Source organism: Schistocerca piceifrons, chromosome 1 (assembly GCF_021461385.2).
Source record: "Schistocerca piceifrons isolate TAMUIC-IGC-003096 chromosome 1, iqSchPice1.1, whole genome shotgun sequence".
NCBI classification, from domain to species: Eukaryota; Metazoa; Arthropoda; class Insecta; order Orthoptera; family Acrididae; genus Schistocerca; species Schistocerca piceifrons.
The window spans coordinates 387,766,311-387,789,354 of record NC_060138.1 but is presented as its reverse complement, the minus strand read 5'-3'; the positions used below and the strand labels follow the sequence as shown (position 1 = coordinate 387,789,354).

Genomic DNA, 23,044 nt, shown 5'->3' with positions numbered 1-23,044 from the left:
GAAGTGCGCTGCCGCTCGTTCAGCAGCAGGTGGGAAACGCGAGCGGAGTTGCACACTCTCCGGGATATAGTGGGTGGGAGCTGTGGCGTGTTGTTCGCCCCGCACGCGTTTAAGGGCTCGCCCTGCGTGCGAGGGAGGGGAGGGGACGGCTCCCTCCTCGGCGGACGGCGTGTTGCTGTCGCGGGCCCCCGGCGCGGCTCGGAGGCTCAGTGCGCGCGGTCGCTGGGTCGGCGATGGCGGCCACCGTCTCCAGCGCTCGACACCCGCTCTCGCAGCTGGGGCTACCGCTGCCCGTCGCCTCCACCGTCCTGTTCGTCCTCGTTGCCCTCTCCGTACTGACTTTCAGTGAAGCAGCAACGGTCGGTAAGTCGTCTTAGGTGTCCACTGTGCACTCTCTTTCCTAACAACTTACCCCCGGGGTTTACACAGAAAACCAACCCTTGTTACTTTGATACAGTACTTTAAAAACTTACTTTCGGTGTCGAAACTACGGTACCTAGGATCTCCAAAAAATGAAAATTAGGTGGTGATAAGATTGGAAGTAAAGAAAAACATTTTATTTCCTAAAATGTGTAACTGTGTCCTTACACTGTTTTTATATCTTGTCTATGGTAAATGTCAAGTCGATGATATGTATAAACGTGCCTCACAGTTGACATGTTTCGAAAGAAAGTATCTCAAATGAAAACCACAACGATACTAGAAATATCAAAGTAAATACATCACTTTCGGTGAGATGATCTATCTGTACGAAGTAAAATTTTGTTTCCTTCCACTTCGAATAAGAAACAAAAACCATAGAGCTTGTACTTATGAGACCTCGAATATCAAATGAAGCTAAAAAAAATCGTAATAATTTTGTTTCAGATGAAAAAATTAGAATACATAAAGCATATATAGAAAAGCAACACCGGCATTAGGGTCGTGTGGGTAGAGACTAGGAAGAAACAAACAACATGAAGTAGCTCCTCACGCAAAACTCTATAATAATGTTAATCTTTTCGTTAAACACACAGAAAGAACTGGCTACATTCTCAGATAAAGGTATTATGTCTACACAGGGAAGTTCACAGACGAGTTAAAAATGAAGGAAACACAGACAATATAGCACTTGTCATGGTCTGAAATTCTTCTGTAACACGCAAGAAAGAAGTTCCTGCTCTGACCAGACGTTGAGGTCTCCGGTGAACAGCTGAATTAGCATTGACTTTCTATGTCTAGCTACAGGTTTTTCCTTGAAAATGGAGGAGAAAACGAAATTCAGTTCCAAGTAGTTCCTCGTAATTATAACAGTAGCAATAAGAATCGCATGATATGTCATTTACATGACAGTTATTCAGCTCTCTGAAAACTGTGGAGTAAATTGTGTGTAAGTTGGTCAAAAAGTACTCGATGCACAGAACTGCAATGAAGTTATGTTTCTCACAAAAAATTACCGTAGTGGTATAACTGAAGTGTCAGAATAAAGAAGATTTTTATAAGCTGTTAACAATAAACATTATTACCAGGCAATAATTTTGTAAATCGAATATCTAAATCTAGAGCATATTTATGAACATAATCTGTTTGGTACTAGCTGTATGACCATCTTCCATCCTCTACTCCAGTAACAACGTGGTACTCAAAGCATCATACAGTCATGTAATTACGTTTATACACTCACTTCACAAAACAGAACTTTTTTTAATTGTATGCAAAATTTACCTGACAAATTTCAATTAATACGTCTTGGAGCATGCAGCAGAGAAATTACTCGAATCTCATAGGCGTACTACTAAGAGAGGTATTAATAATAGGTAAGATTTTTTTCCTGCTTAAGGGTCGAAAATCCGAGTTGACATAAAATCAAACACATAAGGTACTGCCGAAGGTAGCAGTATACCGATATATAAAACTTCTCTTCTGTCCTCTACAAAGTAATTACTTAACCAGAAAGTAGTTTGGTCAGAATTATTTCATATAAGTCTTTATCACATATGGAAGTAACCTCCCAATTGTGTGTCACACAACTGTCCAAGAACAACGAATTTATTGTGACTATCTTATAGAATGAGATGAAGGCATCGATTAACACAGGTGATCCGTTGTAATCAACTACGAAGTATCACCAGTTTGTTGACACTAAAGTTGGTAAATCTAAGGTCAACAGTGATTGATATAGCGACTACTTTAACAGTAAAGGAAGTCTGAACAGAGACAGGAAAATAAATTTTTAGGAAGCAAATTTAGCAACAAATTTTAGTAAGCAACGCCAGAAATGTTAAGTAAGATTACTGCGTACCGCAAAATGAAAACTATAGCTGCTGATATACAGGAAATAATTGTTTCATTGCATCAGCTATAAAAATGTCATCGGCATAAAATATATATCAAAGAAAACTTAAGCGTCTGAAATAGATGAAAAAACTAAACTTTATTAAATAAGTGGTAAACGTTCACTGCTTATAAAAAAATAAAACGCGACTAGCCCTTCACTATTGCAAATCTTCAACTATACTTTCAATTGTGAAACAATCCTTTCAGTTATTTTCTATATAGGAGGATGATTAACTTGTAATTTTTGGACAGCTATATGTTGAAGTAAACTTTGTCGTCGTAACATTTATCAAATAAATTTGCATATTTAGCTACTAAATCTAGTGAATATTTCCTAGCTGTGTATTGACTTCTCGTACATCTTAATCAAACTTTTCTATTCCTTGTCCTCACAGAAAGGGATGCATAAGTGTAATATGTAATTTGTATTTCATCCGCGTTCTTTGATGAGATCGTACAGCAGCAGCTTAGTAATTAATTGTGGCACAGTGTAATAACAAAGACGGACAACAGATGGACGAGAAGGACAAATCTCAGTAATACGGAAACGGTTAACCTTCCTCTGTTTGGGTTCAGTTCCTTTTCTTTTACTTTTTCTCTCATTAGCAGCGTGAAAAAGTGTTGAGCAGCTTTATGGTTTACTCATCAATTTCCGCAAAATAGCTATGGCCTGACAAAAATTAAAATCTTAAAAGAGAAAATACAACCAGTTATTAAGTTAAAAACTGAATTAAATCCAGTTTTTACCTGTTGACTGGAATGGTTTCCGACATTAATTCCTTTATTCATACCGACGTCAACTGTTACCTCGGGACAGGGAGGCTTTGAACCGTATTATTGTTAAGCTGGCGCTCTCTATGAGTTCAGTCAAAGAAATACTCTACTGTGATGCGTCATCTGGTATTCCCGCAGCTTTGATTTTAAGCGGCGAACTTGGGTGGAGTTCAGACCTTCACAGGCGCAGATACAAGGGAAAGCGGAGGGTCGGGTCATGTACTCCATGGTCACATTCACACTTACTCACAAAGAGCAGTTCAGAAAAAAATTCGATTTCTTTCTGACATAACTTTCAGAAAGTAAGGTAGCATGAAAAGGGCAAGGAATTAAAATCTGCGTTTAAAACAGGATACTTTTCAGTTGTTTGCCTTGATGGACTTGCGGCCTGACCAAGTGCAGAAAACATTTCAGGCAAGTAAAGCGTCAGTCACAGGCTGATCGCATCTGCTGCCAAAAACAAACAAATCCGACGTGGTTCGTAAGTTTGTAGGTGCAACCGGCGATCAAAAGGAAGTACGCCAAGGCAAAAAGGGGAGTACCCTCTACTAAGGAAAAAATTACAGATAGACGAACTAACTTACCCGACCGATGACGGGAAAGACTGAAAGAAACAGCATTATCCCAATTTATGCGCTTCCAAAGCCACAGTCTATGGAATTGTATTCACAGGTGCACTGCTAAGTGAAATGCTTATAACGGCTAGTGCACTATTCGGTTTTACAATGTGTAATTTATGTTGTCAGAGTTGTGTGAGTTTGTAACTGTTATAGCTTTTAAATCAATGGCATAACACTTCCACATCTAAAATTTTCGGACGATTGCTTTTAATACGCAGTTTATTGGAAGTTGTGCAAATCGATGTACTAAGCTATGATGTAATTATGTCAAAATTGCATCCAATTTCAAATTAAACCGTAACCACACCCCGCGAACCGAACCCTGATCTGTGCCTATTAGTAAAATCAGCAACATGTTGTTGGAGAATAGGTCGATATCTTTCAAAATTCGAACTCTGAATTTGTCACGCCGTACTGAATAGTACCAAAATGTACAACTGTTCTGACATGAAGCCTGACAGGGCGATGATGCCAAATGATGCCAAACAGCAAACAATATTTCTGATAAAGAAAGATGTGGTGATTAAAGTTTACAGTTTTGACGACTGCAGAGTTATTTACTACAAAGGAGATACACGTCCAGTTGGAGAAGAACATGGGGTAGATGTATAATGAAAAACATGAAATCTTACCAAAAAAAAAAGAAATAAATGGAAACAGAACTTTGCCATCATAGCTTGTTTGTAATTCAGACACAACGGGTTTAAACTGTTAAATAATTACCGAACTAAAATGAGGTATGCGCTATATATCGAGTTTGCGTCTTCGGGCATCATAATCCAGGAAGAAATTATTTGTTTCGTTCTGCACAAGATTGGAAGTATACACACAACTCAGTGAAAAATGAAATTCTAATGGGCAACAAGTGGCATACAATATATTTAGGAACTGGTTTAACTAACATAAATTTGCCGGTCGCGGTGGTCTAGCGGTTCTAAGCGCGCAGTCCGGAACCGCGCGACTGCTACGGTCGCATGTTCGAATCCTGCCTCGGGCATGGATGTGTGTGATGTCCTTAGGTTAGTTAGGTTTAAGTAGTTCTAAGTTCTAGGGGACTGATGACCACAGATGTTAAGTCCTATAGTGCTCAGAGCCATTTGAACCATTTTCTAACATAAATTTGTTTTCAGTAGTTCTTTGAAATATGACGAAGATACTTGTTTGCATTTATTGGTCACGGTTGATATAAATTAAATGATACTTATATGCAGCGAGCTAAATTAGCAAAATATGTCACATTTTATTCTCGGGAAATTTTATTGTCTCTGCAGTATACTTCAAGCAATACATCAAATTTGATACATTCGAAAAGGGTAAATGGACAACAAATTGCTTTTGACTGAGGCCGGCTCTTTTTCTTATTTCAGCCACAGCACAATGGTTTCGTGTTATGGCACTAGCCTTCCTCCCCGTTCACTATGACATAATTTCTGACTGTTCTTACAGTTCCACAATAAGAGGTAATCCAAACGAGGGCTGTCAAATAGGGAGAATTATTTTATCAGAGTTGCAGAGATCTCAGTGTGCCACCTCTAATCAGCGTCTTTGAAGAGTAGCTGAACATCTAACATCAACATCAGTTATCAGCGTGCTCCACATCGCATACACTGTACGCAAAACTGGGAAGTCGGGCAACAGCATCCGTTCTCGGTCTATCTGTCACGCGTGTTGCATTCGGTTTTGTATTATCCCTTACAAATAATTCTTGTTACACGGTACCATGTTACCGCAAACATTAAAAGATTCAGCAAGTTCTAGAGTTTATTAACAGTTCATTATCTTTCTTTTGCTGACTCTTTCGAATACGTACTGTACGAACACAGTCAAGCGCTGATGTCTTTGGTGTTGTCCGCGCAGGAATCGCTGCATACGAGAGCTGCTGCTCTGTATTGTTCTCTTCCCGTCTCGTGTTACGAAAGAGCAAGACTTCATATCTAATAGTGCTTCTTGCCTGTTATTATATCGAAGAATTATGGTACGTTAAGAACACACTATTCTCCTTTCACACAACAATTTTTAACAGCTGCATGCTACTGAAACGCCGGAAACTTGTCGCCATATAAGTACAACTAACGATTTACATCATTTTAAACTAGCTAGAATTTGTTTTAGAATTACCCGTTGTTTACTATATTTGCGAATTGATGAACTTTTTTCTCTGGTTTTTTTCTACGTTCTTTACTTCTTTCAAATATTTGAATATTATACCATAAACTATTGTAAATAACACTATACATAGGTTCATTTCTTAATAACGTGAATAAATAAATTTAAATGGCTGCCATTCCATTTTGGGGCTTGTCAGTGAAAAGTCTTCAAGAGGGTACCGTACAGGTGTTTAGTTAGAGAGATACTACTGGATTAAGAAGTGACTTAGTAACCCTAGATATCTGTGCTTCATGGACATCATATAAAGTTATTTCTTTTATGTCGAATCATCAGGAAACTTATTGCTCGTGAGAACGGACAAATGTTTCCTGCAGATAAAAGCTTACTATAACTGATCAGAGCTGCGACTGAAGTTCAGATACTTGTGCCGCACTAAACTCAGCACAGCAACGTTATTTTCTACAACATTAAAGTTGTTTTGTGTGCATTTCACTGCTAAATGACACCCTGTTGATGAAAAGCGAGAACGTTGCTGCAACTGAAAACAATTAGAAAAGACGATATTCAGTACGGTCACCACTTATCGTCTCAGTGAAAAATGATAATTTTACGAAAATAGCGAGACTACAATGCGTATACAAATGACGTTGCTACTTGGATGGACTCTAAAGTCTTGCCTTCAGGCATGGTACCAAGTGGGGTTAGGAGAGGTTGCAGCACGGAACCTTACACAAATCTGACGATGAGGATCAGCGTGGTCTTCATAGATTGATATTTCACAGAAAATATACGCAGAAGGATAGCAATTGTATAATCTTCCTTAATGAGTTTCTGACACATATTAGGAAGAAAAGATTGATTATAGGCAGCCACCTAGCTATCAGACTGACTGTATAGTATGGTTGGCCTGATAAGTTTACTGAGTGATAATGGTGTATTTTTGCGGTGTAACTGTAGCTGAGGAAGTAATAAAATAGGAAAGAAAATCAGTGCTTCCGTCTACAGAGAAGCAATTAGAAATTGAGCACTAGCTCGATAGTGAAATCGACGGTGGTTTCAATGAAAAGAACTATCGCGTCATCTTCCTGAAACAAGTTACAAAAATCACGGATATTCTGAATCAGAATAGCCAGACAGAAATTTGACTCTGGCGTGTTTGGAATATTGGAATACTACTCCACCTCGTTCGACCACGATAACGCGATCTTACAAAGTTCTGACTAACAGAGCAACCAAGGAAAGAAATCAGATCCAGAGATGTTTAACATAACCTCATCTTTTAGGGAGCATCTAGATATGGCGATAACTGGTATCATAAATTTACTTCCTTGTCTTCGGCATCAGCAACATTATTGCGTCGCATGATACGCGCTTTCCTGTCTCCTGAAACAACACTCACCATGAAATGCATATTTTACGTGCGGAAGGGCCATAGCATTTCACATTACAGATTATTCTTCTGTGCGTAGAGCAAGATAAAGTACTTTAAATAAGGAAGATCTTCCCTAAACTGAAACTTCTGGTACACGCGCTACGTTGGACACACAAGCAAAGAACGAAAACAAATGGCACGAGGCAGAGAAAAGACCCGTGGTTGCTCGACGGACAGGTGGAGAGGGCGCATTGTCCGCGGCGTGGCGCGGCCGGCATCCTGGTGGGGCCGGGCTATTTGGCGGTGTGGCCCTGGGCGGCCACTAGATGCACGCTAGGTGGTCTGCGCTGCCCCCGTGGGAAAATGAACTGACATCGCCGCCGCCGGCTGCGGCACGCCCGTGGGAGATCCGGCACGGGGCCGTTAACGTCCCGACGGAGGCCTCCCGACCTACGTCCAAACTCGACGTCCAGAAAACAACGTGCCTTGAGCGACAATCGGAAAGACGCCTTTGCCCCTTACCTACCAGAGCACACATTTCCACTGTTGCAGGTAGAGGATTATGCATTTTACAGCGGCTTGTGGAATATACATTGACGAAAAAAAAATTGCAACATCAATAAATAATTAATGTAGAGTAATGAAATTTCGGGAATACATTTGTCTAGGTAACGTACTTAAGTGATTATCATTGCGGGTTAATGCAAGTGCGAGATACGCCATAGTGATGGAGATCCATGCCTGTTGCACTTGGTCGGTCAATACAGGGATGGTTAATGCTGTTTGTGTATGACGCTGAAGTTGTCATCCGATGATGTCCCATATGCGCTCGATTGCAGACAGATCTGGCGATTGAGCAGGCCAAGGCAACATGTCGACATTCTGGATTACAGCACCGGTATGTGTGCGAGCTTTATCCTATTGGAAAACACTTCTTGGAATGCTGTTCACGAATGACAGCACAACAGGTCGAATCACCAGACTGATGTACAAATTTGTAGCCGGGGTGTGTTGGGATAATCACGAGAGTGCTCCTGCTATCATGCGAAATCGCAGTGCAGGCGCAGCATGTGTAGGTCCAGTATGTCTTGCATGCAGACAAGTTGGTTGAAGGCCCTCAACTGGCCTCCTTCTAACGAAGATGCAGTCATCACTGGCACCGAGACGGAACCAGCTTTTATTGGACCTCCGTTCTGTCCTCCAATGAGCTCTCTCTTGACACCACTGAAGTCGTAAATGGCTGTGGTTTGGGGTCTGTGGAATACACGCTACAGGGCATCTGGCTCGGAGCTGTCCTTGAAGTAACCAATTTGTAACAGTTTGCTGTGTCACTGTGGCACCGCTTGTTGCTCAAATTGCTGCTGCAGAAGCAGCGCGATGCGCCAGAGCCGCACGTCGAACAAGATGGTCTTCCCTCCCGGTATTGCCACGTGGCCGTCTGGAGCACTCTTCTGTTGTGACTGTACACTCTCGCCACCACCGCTGCCAGTAATCATATACAGTGGCTACATTCCTGCCAAGTCTTTCTGCAGTATCCCAGAAGAAACAACCAGCTTCTCATAGCCGTAAGACACGACTTCGTTCAAACTCAGTAAGCTGTTGATAATGGTGTCTTTGTCGTCTTACAGGCATTCTCACGAATGTCCAATCTCCAAGGTAACTTACGCTCACGACCGTTACAGCGGGTATTTGAAGCAAATCTGATCTGTATCCTCATAGTGGTACTACTAGTGCCACACTTATGCGACTGGCACAAAATCTGACTAGAAATCACCTTTCAGATGTCTAAACACATCTACTAACTTTCGTTTACGTCACACAACTCCTTCTTGGCATCGCGACTGTTTTTCCTTCGCTGTATATACGAGAATATACATGTCCAACATTACGCGAAGAAAATACATAAATCTTCAGATCGACAGGTTTCAGGCAACAGTAACAATATTTTGCAATATCCTGAGCAGATGGAGGTATACTATCCACTATTAAAGTTCTCCCTTGCGCCTTAGCTTCCTGTAATTTTTAAGGGGAAGAATCAACACGCTACTTATACTGATGTCACCAAAGAGGATTAACATAATCTAACTTACACTAAGCAAGGAAGCTAGATTATCTCGAACAGGCCTGCTGGCGGAACATTCATGGTTTCTTATCTCACATAAAACAGCACATTCTCTTTATATCCGCACTGTACCAATGGTGAAGACATGTTGATCCCATTGTATGTTCTGACCACAGTTACGGGGTTATACTATCATATAGTGATGTAATTTATTGATAACATGGCTGAAAGAGGGAGACATGCTCAATGGCGTGTAAGAAAAGTGTTCGTCGCTAATAAGATCAGTTACATCACTATATTTTTGTTCTTATTTCTTTTTTATTTTCAATTGTGGAGGGGACACCATTCTGGAACCACCTGAAGTATCTAAAATGTACCGTCACAGATCTGGCGATTTCTCTCATAAATACACAGATGTGTCTTGTCAACTGTTATAGACAAAAATACTCAATATTATATATCGACTTAGGTGGGTAACAAACCATGGACCGCTAACTGGAGCCATTCCAAAGACACCAGTTCTCTATGCATGGTGCGGGTTAAATTAGACTAATTCTCTTTGGTGACATCAATGTAAGTAGGTTGTTGACACTTTCTGTTAAAAAATATCGAAAACCAAGCAGAGAGGAAGAGGTTCGATAGCGGAGAGATGGTGGCGGGAGGGGATTTACTGTCCGCCACGCATTGTTCCGAACCTCATTACAGCGACGACACTGCAACGGGCGACTTCTGTCGCGCCGCTGTCAACTGTAATGAATATTACGTCTCCCAAATTTGTAATGTATGGTACCTATCAACAAAACCTTATTCTCTCCTAAAATATAATCAACAATAAGCAATGTCTGATATGTGCAACTTCGTATTACAAGGTTTTATGCAAATTACTCTATCAATAAAGACAAGGAAAGAATGCTCAATAGCGATGAGCTGTGAAAAATGACTGTGGCTTCACTAGCAGACGGTTTCAATAGTTCTCAATAAATTGTGATAATTATCCGAATCCCGAGAACTTCACGTAAAATAAAACAACAACAATAACAATAATAATTAATAATAACAATAATAATAATAATGAAATACAGGGGTGAAACACTTCAGTGAACAACTGAATTGTCCTGAATCAGCTGAAAGATTCCCTAGGACCCAAGAGATCAAAAGAAATGCTAAGTCAAATCACCAGACGAATTGGAGATCAAGAGACAAAGCACGACATTGAAGAAAGGTAGAACAGCAGGGGAAATGGCATAATAGCTGAACTTCTAAAGGACGCTGGGCCGAATATAATCATAGAAATTACAAATATCATACAAAACATACGGGAGAATGCAGTAATACAGAAAGACTGTAACTGCGTTGTTTTACGCCCTTTACATAAGAAAGGGGATAGGAACGACGTTAACAGTAATAGAAGAATATCATTACCTCACGTCACACGAGAAATTCTATCACAGTGCCTGCTAGATAGGGCACACTTCTATTCGGAAAACACGGTAGAAGAATACCAAACAGGTTTCAGACCGGGGAGATCTTATACTGAGTAAATACACAATTTAAAGACAGTTCTAAGATACAAAGCGATGAAATCGTGTGCACCTCCGTAGGTTTCAGAAACGCATATGACTATATAGGCAGACCATCACTGATCCAAAAACTGGAAGATACGAGCCTCGACGAGAAGACAGTGAAAATTATCAAACAGACACTAAAAAACATCAAATCGAAATTAAATTCATGGGGGAGTCCATCGAGATTAGAACAGAAGTAAGACAGGGGGATGAAATTTCACCATTATTATTCAATACGCTATTAGACACAGTTGTCAGGGAATGCGAAAAAAGAACTGAAGCTACAGGGCCTTTTCAGTAAATCAGACTAGGCAGGAAAACCAAAAGACTAGATATCGGCTCTCTGGCATTTAGATGATCTGGCAAAATTCACAGAGCATTCTGGACGACTGGAAACAACTACAATGAATCATGCATATCACGTAATGTAGAAGTGAGACATTACAACACTACCATCAAGCGGGAAGCTCTATGCATGTCAGAAACGTTGGTCACGCATCGGAAAGTTGCACTAGAAAAATCAGGAAACTGCAGGGAAGAATCATCAGAAAAAACTTGTAAATAAGTCAGAATAATGATAAAAGCTGTGGAATGGACAAGAGACTGAACAGATAACTAACCTAGTGCATTATTCAAAGAAACGTCGAATGAAATTTTACGGACATATCAAGAGAATACGTGGCAACCGACAAACTAAGCAGATATTGGGAGTACACAGAAAGCTTTAAGAACATGAAGTGGATCACTGAAGTCAGAAAAGACCTGAAGGATACTGGCGTAACAGACTCCGATGTACAAAACAGACAAACATTAAACAAAAGATACTCAGATGGAAAGTTAGCCAAGATGTCAAGAAAGTCAAGACAGGAATAATTTGGTCGTTTGAAAGGAAGAAAATGCATAGTGAGCAGATGAAAGAAGTGTGGTGGCTTAGAAGATCTCACCTCAAGCAGACGCTTCACGTGGCCCTCTGAGGACGTACAGGTGTAATATGATGTTGTTGTTGTTGTGGTCTTCAGTCCTGAGACTGGTTTGATGCAGCTCTCCATGCTACTCTATCCTGTGCAAGCTTTTTCATCTCCCAGTACCTACTGCAACCTACATCCTTCTGAATCTGCTTAGTGTATTCATCTCTTGGTCTCCCTCTACGATTTTTACCCTCCACGCTGCCCTCCAATACTAAATTGGTGATCCCTTGATGCCTCAGAACATGTCCCACCAACCGATCCCTTCTTCTGGCCAAGCTGTGCCACAAACCTCTCTTCTCCCCAATCCTATTCAATACTTCCTCATTAGTTATGTGATCTACCCATCTAATCTTCAGCATTCTTCTGTAGCACCACATTTCGAAAGCTTCTATTCTCTTCTTGTCCAAACTATTTATCGTCCATGTTTCACTTCCATACATGGCTACACTCCATACGAATACTTTCAGAAATGACTTCCTGACACTTAAATCAATACTGGATGTTAACAAATTCCTCTTCTTCAGAAACGCTTTCCTTGCCATAGCCAGCCTACATTTTATATCCTCTCTACTTCGACCATCATCAGTTATTTTGCTCCCCAAATAGCAAAACTCCTTTACTACTTTAAGTGTCTCATTTCCTAATCTAATTCCCTCAGCATCACCCGACTTAATTAGACTACATTTCATTATCCTTGTTTTGCTTTTGTTGATGTTCATCTTATATCCTCCTTTCAAGACACTGTCCATTCCATTCAACTGCTCTTCCAAGTCCTTTGCTGTCTCTGACAGAATTACAATGTCATCGGCGAACCTCAAAGTTTTTATTTCTTCTCCATGAATTTTAATACCTACTCCGAATTTTTCTTTTGTTTCCTTTACTGCTTGCTCAATATACAGATTGAACAACATCGGGGAGAGGCTACAACCCTGTCTTACTCCCTTCCCAACCACTGCTTCCCTTTCATGTCCCTCGACTCTTATAACTGCCATCTGGTTTCTGTACAAATTGTAAATAGCCTTTCGCTCCCTGTATTTTACCCCTGCCACCTTTAGAATTTGAAAGAGAGTATTCCAGTCAACATTGTCAAAAGCTTTCTCTAAGTCTACAAATGCTAGAAACGTAGGTTTGCCTTTCCTTAATCTTTCTTCTAAGATAAGTCGTAAGGTCAGTATTGCCTCACGTGTTCCAGTGTTTCTACGGAATCCAAACTGATCTTCCCCGAGGTTGGCTTCTACTAGTTTTTCCATTCGTCTGTAAAGAATTCGTGTTAGTATTTTGCAGCTGTGACTTATTAAGCTAATAGTTCGGTAATTTTCACATCTGTCAACACCTGCTTTCTTTGGGATTGGAATTATTATATTCTTCTTGAAGTCTGAGGGTATTTCGCCTGTTTCATACATCTTGCTCACCAGATGGTAGAGTTTTGTCAGGACTGGCTCTCCCACGGCCGTCAGTAGTTCCAATGGAATATTGTCTACTCCCGGGGCCTTGTTTCGACTCAGGTCTTTCAGTGCTCTGTCAAACTCTTCACGCAGTATCATATCTCCCATTTCATCTTCATCTACATCCTCTTCCATTTCCATAATATTGTCCTCAAGTACATCGCCCTTGTATAGACCCTCTATATACTCCTTCCATCTTTCTGCTTTCCCTTCTTTGCTTAGAACTGGGTTTCCATCTGAGCTCTTGATATTCATACAAGTCGTTCTCTTATCTCCAAAGGTCTCTTTAATTTTCCTGTAGGCGGTATCTATCTTACCCCTAGTGAGATAGGCCTCCACATCCTTACATTTGTCCTCTAGCCATCCCTGCTTAGCCATTTTGCACTTCCTGTCGATCTCATTTTTGAGACGTTTGTATTCCTTTTTGCCTGTTTCACTTACTGCATTTTTATATTTTCTCCTTTCATCAATTAAATTCAGTATTTCTTCTGTTACCCAAGGATTTCTACTAGCCCTCGTCTTTTTACCTACTTGATCCTCTGCTGCCTTCACTACTTCATCCCTCAGAGCTACCCATTCTTCTTCTACTGTATTTCTTTCCCCCATTCCTGTCAATCGTTCCCTTATGCTTTCCCTGAAACTCTGTACAACCTCTGGTTTAGTCAGTTTATCCAGGTCCCATCTCCTTAAATTCCCACCTTTTTGCAGTTTCTTCAGTTTTAATCTACAGGTCATAATCAATAGATTGTGGTCAGAGTCCACATCTGCCCCTGGAAATGTCTTACAATTTAAAACCTGGTTCCTAAATCTCTGTCTTACCATTATATAATCTATCTGATACCTTTTAGTATCTCCAGGGTTCTTCCATGTATACAACCTTCTTTCATGATTCTTAAACCAAGTGTTAGTTATGATTATGTTGTGCTCTGTGCAAAATTCGACCAGGCGGCTTCCTCTTTCATTTCTGTCCCCCAATCCATATTCACCTACTATGTTTCCTTCTCTCCCATTTCCTACACTCGAATTCCAGTCACCCATGACTATTAAATTTTCGTCTCCCTTCACAATCTGAATAATTTCTTTTATTTCATCATACATTTCTTCAATTTCTTCGTCATCTGCAGAGCTAGTTGGCATATAAACTTGTACTACTGTAGTAGGCGTGGGCTTCGTATCTATCTTGGCCACAATAATGCGTTCACTATGCTGTTTGTAGTAGCTTACCCGCATTCCTATTTTCCTATTCATTATTAAACCTACTCCTGCATTACCCCTATTTGATTTTGTGTTTATAACCCTGTAGTCACCTGACCAGAAGTCTTGTTCCTCCTGCCACCGAACTTCACTAATTCCCACTATATCTAACTTCAACCTATCTATTTCCCTTTTTAAATTTTCTAACCTACCTGCCTGATTAAGGGATCTGACATTCCACGCTCCGATCCGTATAACGCCAGTTTTCTTTCTCCTGATAACGACATCCTCTTGAGTAGTCCCCGCCCGGAGATCCGAATGGGGGACTATTTTACCTCCGGAATATTTTACCCAAGAGGACGCCATCATCATGTAATCATACAGTAAAGCTGCATGCCCTCGGGAAAAATTACGGCTGTAGTTTCCCCTTGCTTTCAGCCGTTCGCAGTACCAGCACAGCAAGGCCGTTTTGGTTATTGTTACAAGGCCAGATCAGTCAATCATCCAGACTGTTGCCCTTGCAACTACTGAAAAGGCTGCTGCCCCTCTTCAGGAACCACACGTTTGTCTGGCCTCTCAACAGATACCCCTCCGTTGTGGTTGCACCTACGGTACGGCTATCTGTATCGCTGAGGCACGCAAGCCTCCCCACCAACGGCAAGGTCCATGGTTCATGGGGGGTAATATGATAATGATAATAATAATAATAATAATAATAATAATAATAATAATAATGAAATTACTGCATTACATGACTTTCACTGCATTTTTTATCTGGAACAGATGTCGTGTCCCGAGGTGTGACGTTGGTTTACAGTAAAGTAGTGACGATATACTAATTTCATATAATGTTGTAATTAATTGTCATTAAAACTCGTAGAAGAAGTTTTTACGTGGTCATTAAATGGCATTTCTTCACTGTCTTACTCATAATCTGAAAAACGTATTTTCAGAGTTAAATATTTTCAGAGTTAAATAAACGCTGACAGTATTCCGAAGACCTTTAAAGCACTATATGTGAATATTCGACACGAAGGGTTAGTTGTACTGTTATGTAAGCCCTGTTAGTCGCCGTTTTCGAAGACTAGAGTAACTGAATTTCAGTATAACCTTAACAGTTGAAGGTATATTATTCACCATTAGAAACAGAGAGGAGGTTTAGACTGTACCGACCGGCATGCACTGTTCCGAAACTTATTACAGCAACGGCAGTGAAAAGAGCGATTTGCGCGTGCTGCCGCTACAATTCCCTACCAACTGAAATGAGAATTAGTGTCCACTATACCCCCTACCCCAACCTAATTTACCATTCATCATAGAGCTCATTGTCAATGTTGTCTAAGTTTTGGTATTCCACGTCACCACGAAAGAAGATTAGAATATATTCAGTCTTGGAGATTAATGTATGACTTCTTACAGATAGACCTTTAATTATGTTCTTCGTACTGAGTCAATCGGTTAACGTATTACATATTTTAAATTAACATGCTTGATATACACAAATGCAGCGGCATATTGATCATATGAGAGCATTTGCAAACAGTTTTATTTCGGAGGTTTCCGTTCTAAAATAATTAATAGCTCACAGTTCGCTCTAAGTTCGTGCACAGATCGAAACAAAAGATAGTTATCCTGGTACTCTAATTTTATTATTTCACGGAACTATCAGCACAGACGAACGTCAATATATTCAGCGGCAGGAGTTTGAGTTACGAAAACTTCATTTCAGACTTTATTTACAGTTAATAATGACAATTACCAGTCGGTACTGACAATCTTCAAAGTTCTGTTATTTTCGAAGGTGCTAACGTAAAAGCATGTCGGCTTAATTGCTTATAGAAAATAGCCTTCTCGACTGAAGCCAACCACCATTTATTGTAAAATTGCTTCTGGTAACTAGAGTAATGTACCTTTTCAATAATTCCTGGATCTCTGCCATCCTCCAGAGTGATAACGTCTTTATTTATCAGAAAATAGTTTGTTTCTTACTGTGTAAATCAACGATATGTACAGAACGGTTCACACTGCTACGTGCGATTCATATATCATTCTTTAACGCCACTGTATAAGTTTCGATAATGGTACTTTTGGGATACTGAAGATAAATGATAATGAAGTTCTGCATGAGACACAAGTAATTGTTATTGTCTCAAAACATATCCAAAAGCACGACAATCTCTCATCGTAAACCGTATACGTGTACTTTACTTTGTAAGTGGAAATTAATATATGCACCCTTTATGATAGTCTTCCATCTATCTAATAGAAAAGTTGAGTTAGTGATTAAAATAATGGACTTCGGAATGGGAATTTGGAGGGAGGGGGGGGGGGGATGGATAAAAGAACAGACGGCTTTCAGCTCTTTGTCCAACCTTCCAGATATTTATTTTGTATGATTTCTCCAACTCATTTCAATAACGTGCCAGGATGGACCACAAAAAATCCTGTGACACTTCTTCACTCAGTATGGTACTCGATCAACGTACTTAACGGTAAAAAGTGAGATAATGAGAAAAACATATGGGACCACAATTGTTTGTAACTGTGTATAACAACCCCAAGCTCAATAAGATAAATATAAAAACACTAATTTTCAAACCTAGAAGGTATCACGAATTATGGCAATCTTGGTTTGTTCCTGAAACTTCCAAAAGGTATGTACAGTCCCAAATAAATAATGCGAAAAAATATTTGCATACGAAGCTTCTGATTTATAGTTTCATAACAACAACTTTTCAGATTCCACCACTGGGATGTGTTTTGCTTCAAATTATGTGAAATACATAAACGATAACAACAAAATAACGTTATACATACGCATAAATTCGAAACAGTTCACATAACAATTTTTCAAAATTGTTGTGAGAACTGTTTCGAATCTCTACGTAAAAACAAAACTGTAGTATTCCAGAAAAAACCACTGAAGGTAGCTTCAACATAACAGGAGTAACGTGCATGGAACACAAACAAATAATATATTGTAGCAAGTTAAATGCGTTTGATGTTACTAAAGGAATACGTATATGGTGCCATATAAAAATAACATAGTCGATGTCATAATTAAGCAACTACAAAAGTTACATTTACTCGCGTCCGGTCAGAAAATTCGCCAATTTGTTCACTACAACTTAGCTAAAACAGCACTTCTACCTATTTACTAATGCTGGGTATATTTTAGGTGGCATGTCTTAGCTCACTCACACTGTATATCCTACCTACTTCGAGACTTTTTTTGCACACATTCATGTTGTTCTACATGTTAGTCAAGGCACAAATAAAGAATAAGCCCAGTTTTCTCATCTCCGACATAGGAAGGCGAAGAAAAGAAATCCAACAGCCTGGCACAGAACCGCTTCAAGGCATCGGACGAAGCTCTACTCACGTCTCTCTTCTAGGACTCAGGTCGTTAAGGCAGTCGGTTATTGCGTTGGATGTTACACATTTTCATAGACGTAGCAACACCTACTAATACTACTGTCGTGGTGCTTGCCAAGTAGCACCCAATGGTGAAAGAGATATTCTAGTTTCCTCTAGAGAGTGGGGAGGTGGTGAGAGCAAGATAGTTGCGAATCAGCTACAGTTCAGCAGTTTGTGCGCCTTACGTTAAGCTTTTTTATCGTTATGTACGCTTGATCTGAGTTACCATACTGAGGGAAGAAGCGTCACAGGATTTTTAGTGGTCAATCCTGGCATGTTATTGAAATGATTTGGAGAAATTATAAGACAACTGATTACATCTCGTCGGTTTGACGGGGACGTTACATCTGGCGCTTCTCGTTATTCTATTCAAGAGACGTATAGTTCATATTGACTCATGGTTTCATGTGCTTACTCCAGCGTCAATAACACTAGCACACCACGACACACAACATAGTCATCTATGCTGACCATATACAATGTGCTTACAACAATCACGCATCGCAAAGGATCGCATTAAACTGATACAACGTCAAAATAATCCTCGTTTAGGCATCTACATCTAGTGATGCACACTAACTTCACGAGTCAAATAAACGTAATAATATGTCCCAGAAAGCTGATCTGAAAAGGGAACTTAGAAAGATGTCCAACTTTGTTGAATATTTGTACTTCTAACACAATGTAAAACTCGGAAAGAAATGTCAAGATGCCGGTTGAGCCAACGGTGAGCCTTAGTTGGATGCGTATGCAAAATTGTGCTTCATTCTCAAGGGACGAAGTATTCCGAACTGTCTCACGAGGACTGTAGTCACTGGATATATACAGGGTGGGGCAAATAAAAGTGGCCCGGGTGAGTGGATACAATTTGTGGCAGCATTAACGGAGGAGTAAAAGACCTACAGTTACTTCCAACACGATCAAGCAACTGCTTATACAGCCGCCCGAACCTTAGAGCAGATTTACACTATCTTCACGCCTGACACAGTTGTTCGGAGAGGTCAGTCTAGTCGCGGCCCTAGCTGACCACCCAGGTCACCTGATCTGTCAGTGTGGGGAGCCCCCAAGACTAAGGTGTATCGCAACAACAATCATAGTCTTCAAGATTTGCAGCAGAACATTCGGATGAGATTGCAGCAATTCCAGCAGTCAGCCTTCGATCCGCATTCGGCAACTTGCTGACCAGGGCCCAAAAGCGCCAAGAGGTGAATGGTGGTCACTTTCAACATCTACAATACTCAAGTTAATACGTATTTCCTTTCCTCTGCTGTGACTGCTTATACCTTGGAACTCTGTTCTCTGGGCTACTTTTATTTGCCGCACACTGTACTTCCAGTGGCCATTAATTTCTGGCGATTATCAAGTGATGATTCGGTTTAGTGCTTCTCTGCATTTACCACGTCACAATAACTTGGTGAACTGCGCGACAGTGTAGTAAAGTATTTATGGAGAGTCATCGACAGAAATAGAAATAACTTCAGGAGTGCTCCAGGGACATTTTTTGGGACTCCCTTTGTTCTTGTTGCATATTAATGACCCGTCAGACAATATTTATAGCGACGTCAGAATTTTCTTAGTTGATACACTTATCCAGAATGAAGTACTGCCTGAAAAAACTGAACAGATATTCAGTAAGATGTTGATAAACTTGCGGAGTGGTGCAAAGATTGGCAATTTTCTTGTAATGCACGTAAGTGTATAATGGTGCCTGTAACTACAATATCAAAGATTGTCAAATAGAATCAGCGAACTCACACAGACCCACGGGTGTAACAATGTTTAGGGATGTGAAATACAGTGATCATATAGGTCCAGCCGTAGAGTCGTAGGGGGATGAGGTGGCAGACTTGGGTTCATTGGCAGGATACTGGAAAATGCAGTCACTCTACAAACACGACTGCTTACGGATCCCGCGTGTGTCTAATCTTAAAAATTGTTGAAGTGTGTGAGACCGTGCCAAATACGTGAGACGAACGGAGGATATTTAACGTGTACAAAGAAAGGCAACGCGAATGATCAGTTTTCATTCAATCACGTGAGAGCATCACACAAATGTTGAGAAATTTAAATTGATAGACTCTTGAAAACAGACGAAAATTATTCCGTGAAAGACTACGGAGAAAATTTCGAAAATCAGTACTAAGAGAAAGATCTAGAGATGCAGCAATCTGTGTCTCGCTCCCATAGGGATCGTGAGAACACAATTAGACCAATTACAACACACACGCAGAGGCCTTTAAGCAGTCATTCTTCCCGAACTCCATTCGCAATTGGAACGGGAAGGAATCCTGACACATGGTATCACGCTAAGTACCCAGTATCATGTATTTCACATTAATTTGTAAAGTATGTATGTAGACGTGAAGCCCTGTGAAATTTACCTGAACTTATGAAACATACAAAAAAAAAAAAAAAAAAAATAGTACAACGATTATCGTTTAGCGTCAAGTCTACGAACAGGTCATGAGAGTCGACGAAGAAGCTTGGACAAGATAAGATAGGTAAAGAAATTGGCCGTGCCTTTTTCAAAGGATGAATCCCGAAATTCACATTACGTAAGAAACCAGGGAAGCTTGAATAAGAACCGCATGAAGAGACTTTGTAGCAAATTCATCTCGAATGCGAGGCCAGTACCCTTAGAATTGCTTTACATCAATCAGTGGATCCCATAATCACGCTCCGTTCGAACCCACTCTCTGTGTCGGGCCATTCTGTATTAAAACGCCGCGAGGAGTAGCCGCACGGCTGAGGCGCCTTGCTACGGTTCGCGCGGCTCCCACCGTCGGAGGTTCGAGTCCTCCCTCGGGCATGGATACGTGTGTGTGTTGTCCTTAGCGTAAATTAGTTTAAGTTAGATTAAGTAGTGTGTAAGCCTAGGGACCGATGTCCTCAGCAGCTTAGTTCCATAGGAACTTACCACAACAAATAAATAAATAAATAAATAAATCACTTACATATGGCGTTTACGAATCGTGTCGTAATTCCTCCCGTGAGCAATTTGACATAACAAAGTACGTGATCATTGAAATGTACGTGGGTTAGAGGTGACACATTGTACGAGTGTGTTAAATCCAGCCTAGTCGTCTAATATGGGGTGTCTAGGAAACCTGCTTTCTCGGATCGCTAGACGACATTCAAACAAATCGTATTAATGAGTTTTGTTAATGAAAGAAAAATATTACAACACTTAACTTTGTGATTACAAAGGTGTGTCGCAAGCAAAGAGCGACATAGGAAATACTCAAGTTTCTTCAGTATAGACAATGTTACATAGTACAATCGAAATTACTAGTCTTGAAGCTACTCTTGAACTGGGCCGCGACCGCTCGGGAGCGGCGCTTATGCCCTCTTCACGTAGGGGCCGCTGCTGTCGCGTTTTCGTCCTGCAGAACAGTCGGTCGGTGTGCGATTGGCTGATGTCTTGTCACAGCCATCTCTTCTCTATCATTTCCGACTGGCATACCGGCGCTTGACTTTACACCGTGACAGTATGAATAGAGCTGGTGGATGTAATTGGGATCACAGCCAGCAGTCGAATTGACGCATGTCACGTCGTGCACTCCTGACGCATGAAAAGTAGGCCCCTAAGTGTTTTACAAGTGGGAAAGTTTTTAGTGACGCTTTTAGTACGGTTGCTTCATCATGAGTGCCTGATGTACAGCATAAGTTGCAGCTGATAGCGTCGTGATGTGATGGAAGAGCAGTGTTGTCAATTGGCTTGAGCATTCGTCAGAATGTGAGAATTAAGAGAACTTCAGAGGCTACTGCTCACGGAGTCAGTCTAGACAAAATTGGTGGCCACATAGTCTAACATAAAGTTCACAGACTGTATGGAAGAAGTTTACAAAGGATAAATCGTAAATTGCTTCAATTAAGATCATACCACAGTACCTGAAAAACGGTACAGTTCGCTGAAGATAGGTGCCCTTGCTACTCCTGCGTAGGATTAAAAAAAGGCTCTGAGCACTATGGGACTTAACTTCTGAGGTCATCAGTCGCCTAGAACTTAGAACTACTTAAACCTAACTAACCTAAGGACATCACACACATCCATGCCCGTGGCAGGATTCGAACCTGCAACCGTAGCGGTCACGCGGTTCCAGACTGTAGCGCCTAGAACCGCTCAGCCACACAGGCCGGCTGTTTCTACTCCGTTCTCCTCATTCCCACTCTCATCACAGAACACATGAGAGGAAGGACACCTTTCAGGAATGTAAATGAAGATTTTTATAAAATTTGATACACAAATTTCTCGAAAAGAAACATATTATGAACGCAAAGAGTATTCGTGGGAGGTAATACGAGTAAGTGAAGTAGAGATTTAGTTTTGTCCCATATGTACTCTTAACTGATAAGGACTTTGCATTATGTCCACGACCGACAAAACACGGGAGCCTTCACTATTTGACAATTACAAGAAAAGAATAACCGCCTTTTCACACACACAAAAATGTGCTGCATCTCTACAGGACGCGTTAATTTATCGTAACAGCTATTTATTATAAACCATATTAGCACAGCATACATTTGCTACGAAACATTAAGTTCAATAATTTTATTGAACCATATGAAAAAAAACGTAAATTAATTACAAAATACGGCATGCACACACTTCATTAAACACGTAAACGTCACTACAGATATCCGTATTTAGATTATGAAGTGTTCGATGTACCTGCCATCATTGGCGCTGATGTGGCAGCGATATTCTGCATGACCCGCTGAAGTGTTAGAGCATAGATTCTGTCGATGACCTCCTGAATGGCTGTTTTCAGCTCAGCAACGATGTTGTGGTTATTGACGTATACCTTGTCTTTAAATATAGCCCCACAAAAAGGAGTCACATGTGTTCATATCTGGAGAATATTGTGGTCAATCGAGACCCATGCCAATGGCCTCTGGGTACCCTAGGGACAGAGTGCGGTCCCCAGAATGCTCCTCCTAGACATCAATCACTCTCCTGCTTCGATGGGGTCGAGCTCCGTCTTGCTTGAACCACATCGCGTCGAAATCAGGGTCACTTTGGATAATGGGGATGACATCATCTTAAAAAACCTTCACGTACCGTTCGGTAGTCATCGTATGATCAACATCGCACCGATTATTCGGTAACTGGACATTACACACCACACAGTCACCCGTTGACGGTGAAGAGACTTCTCGATCGCGAAAAGCGGATTCTCAGTTCCCTCAAATGTGCCA

General features: G+C 40.7%; 1 protein-coding gene across 2 annotated transcripts in view; it reads left to right on the top strand.

Moving 5' to 3' along the window:
- Window positions 1-224: 224 nt before the first annotated feature.
- Window positions 225-23,044, top strand: part of LOC124788118 — a 436,861-nt gene continuing 414,041 nt past the window's right edge. For both annotated transcript variants that reach the window (XM_047255255.1, XM_047255245.1), the window contains exon 1: window positions 225-363. In XM_047255255.1, coding sequence (XP_047111211.1) covers window positions 234-363 — 130 coding nt within the window. In that variant the 5' untranslated portion in view covers window positions 225-233. The remainder of the gene's footprint in view (window positions 364-23,044) is intronic.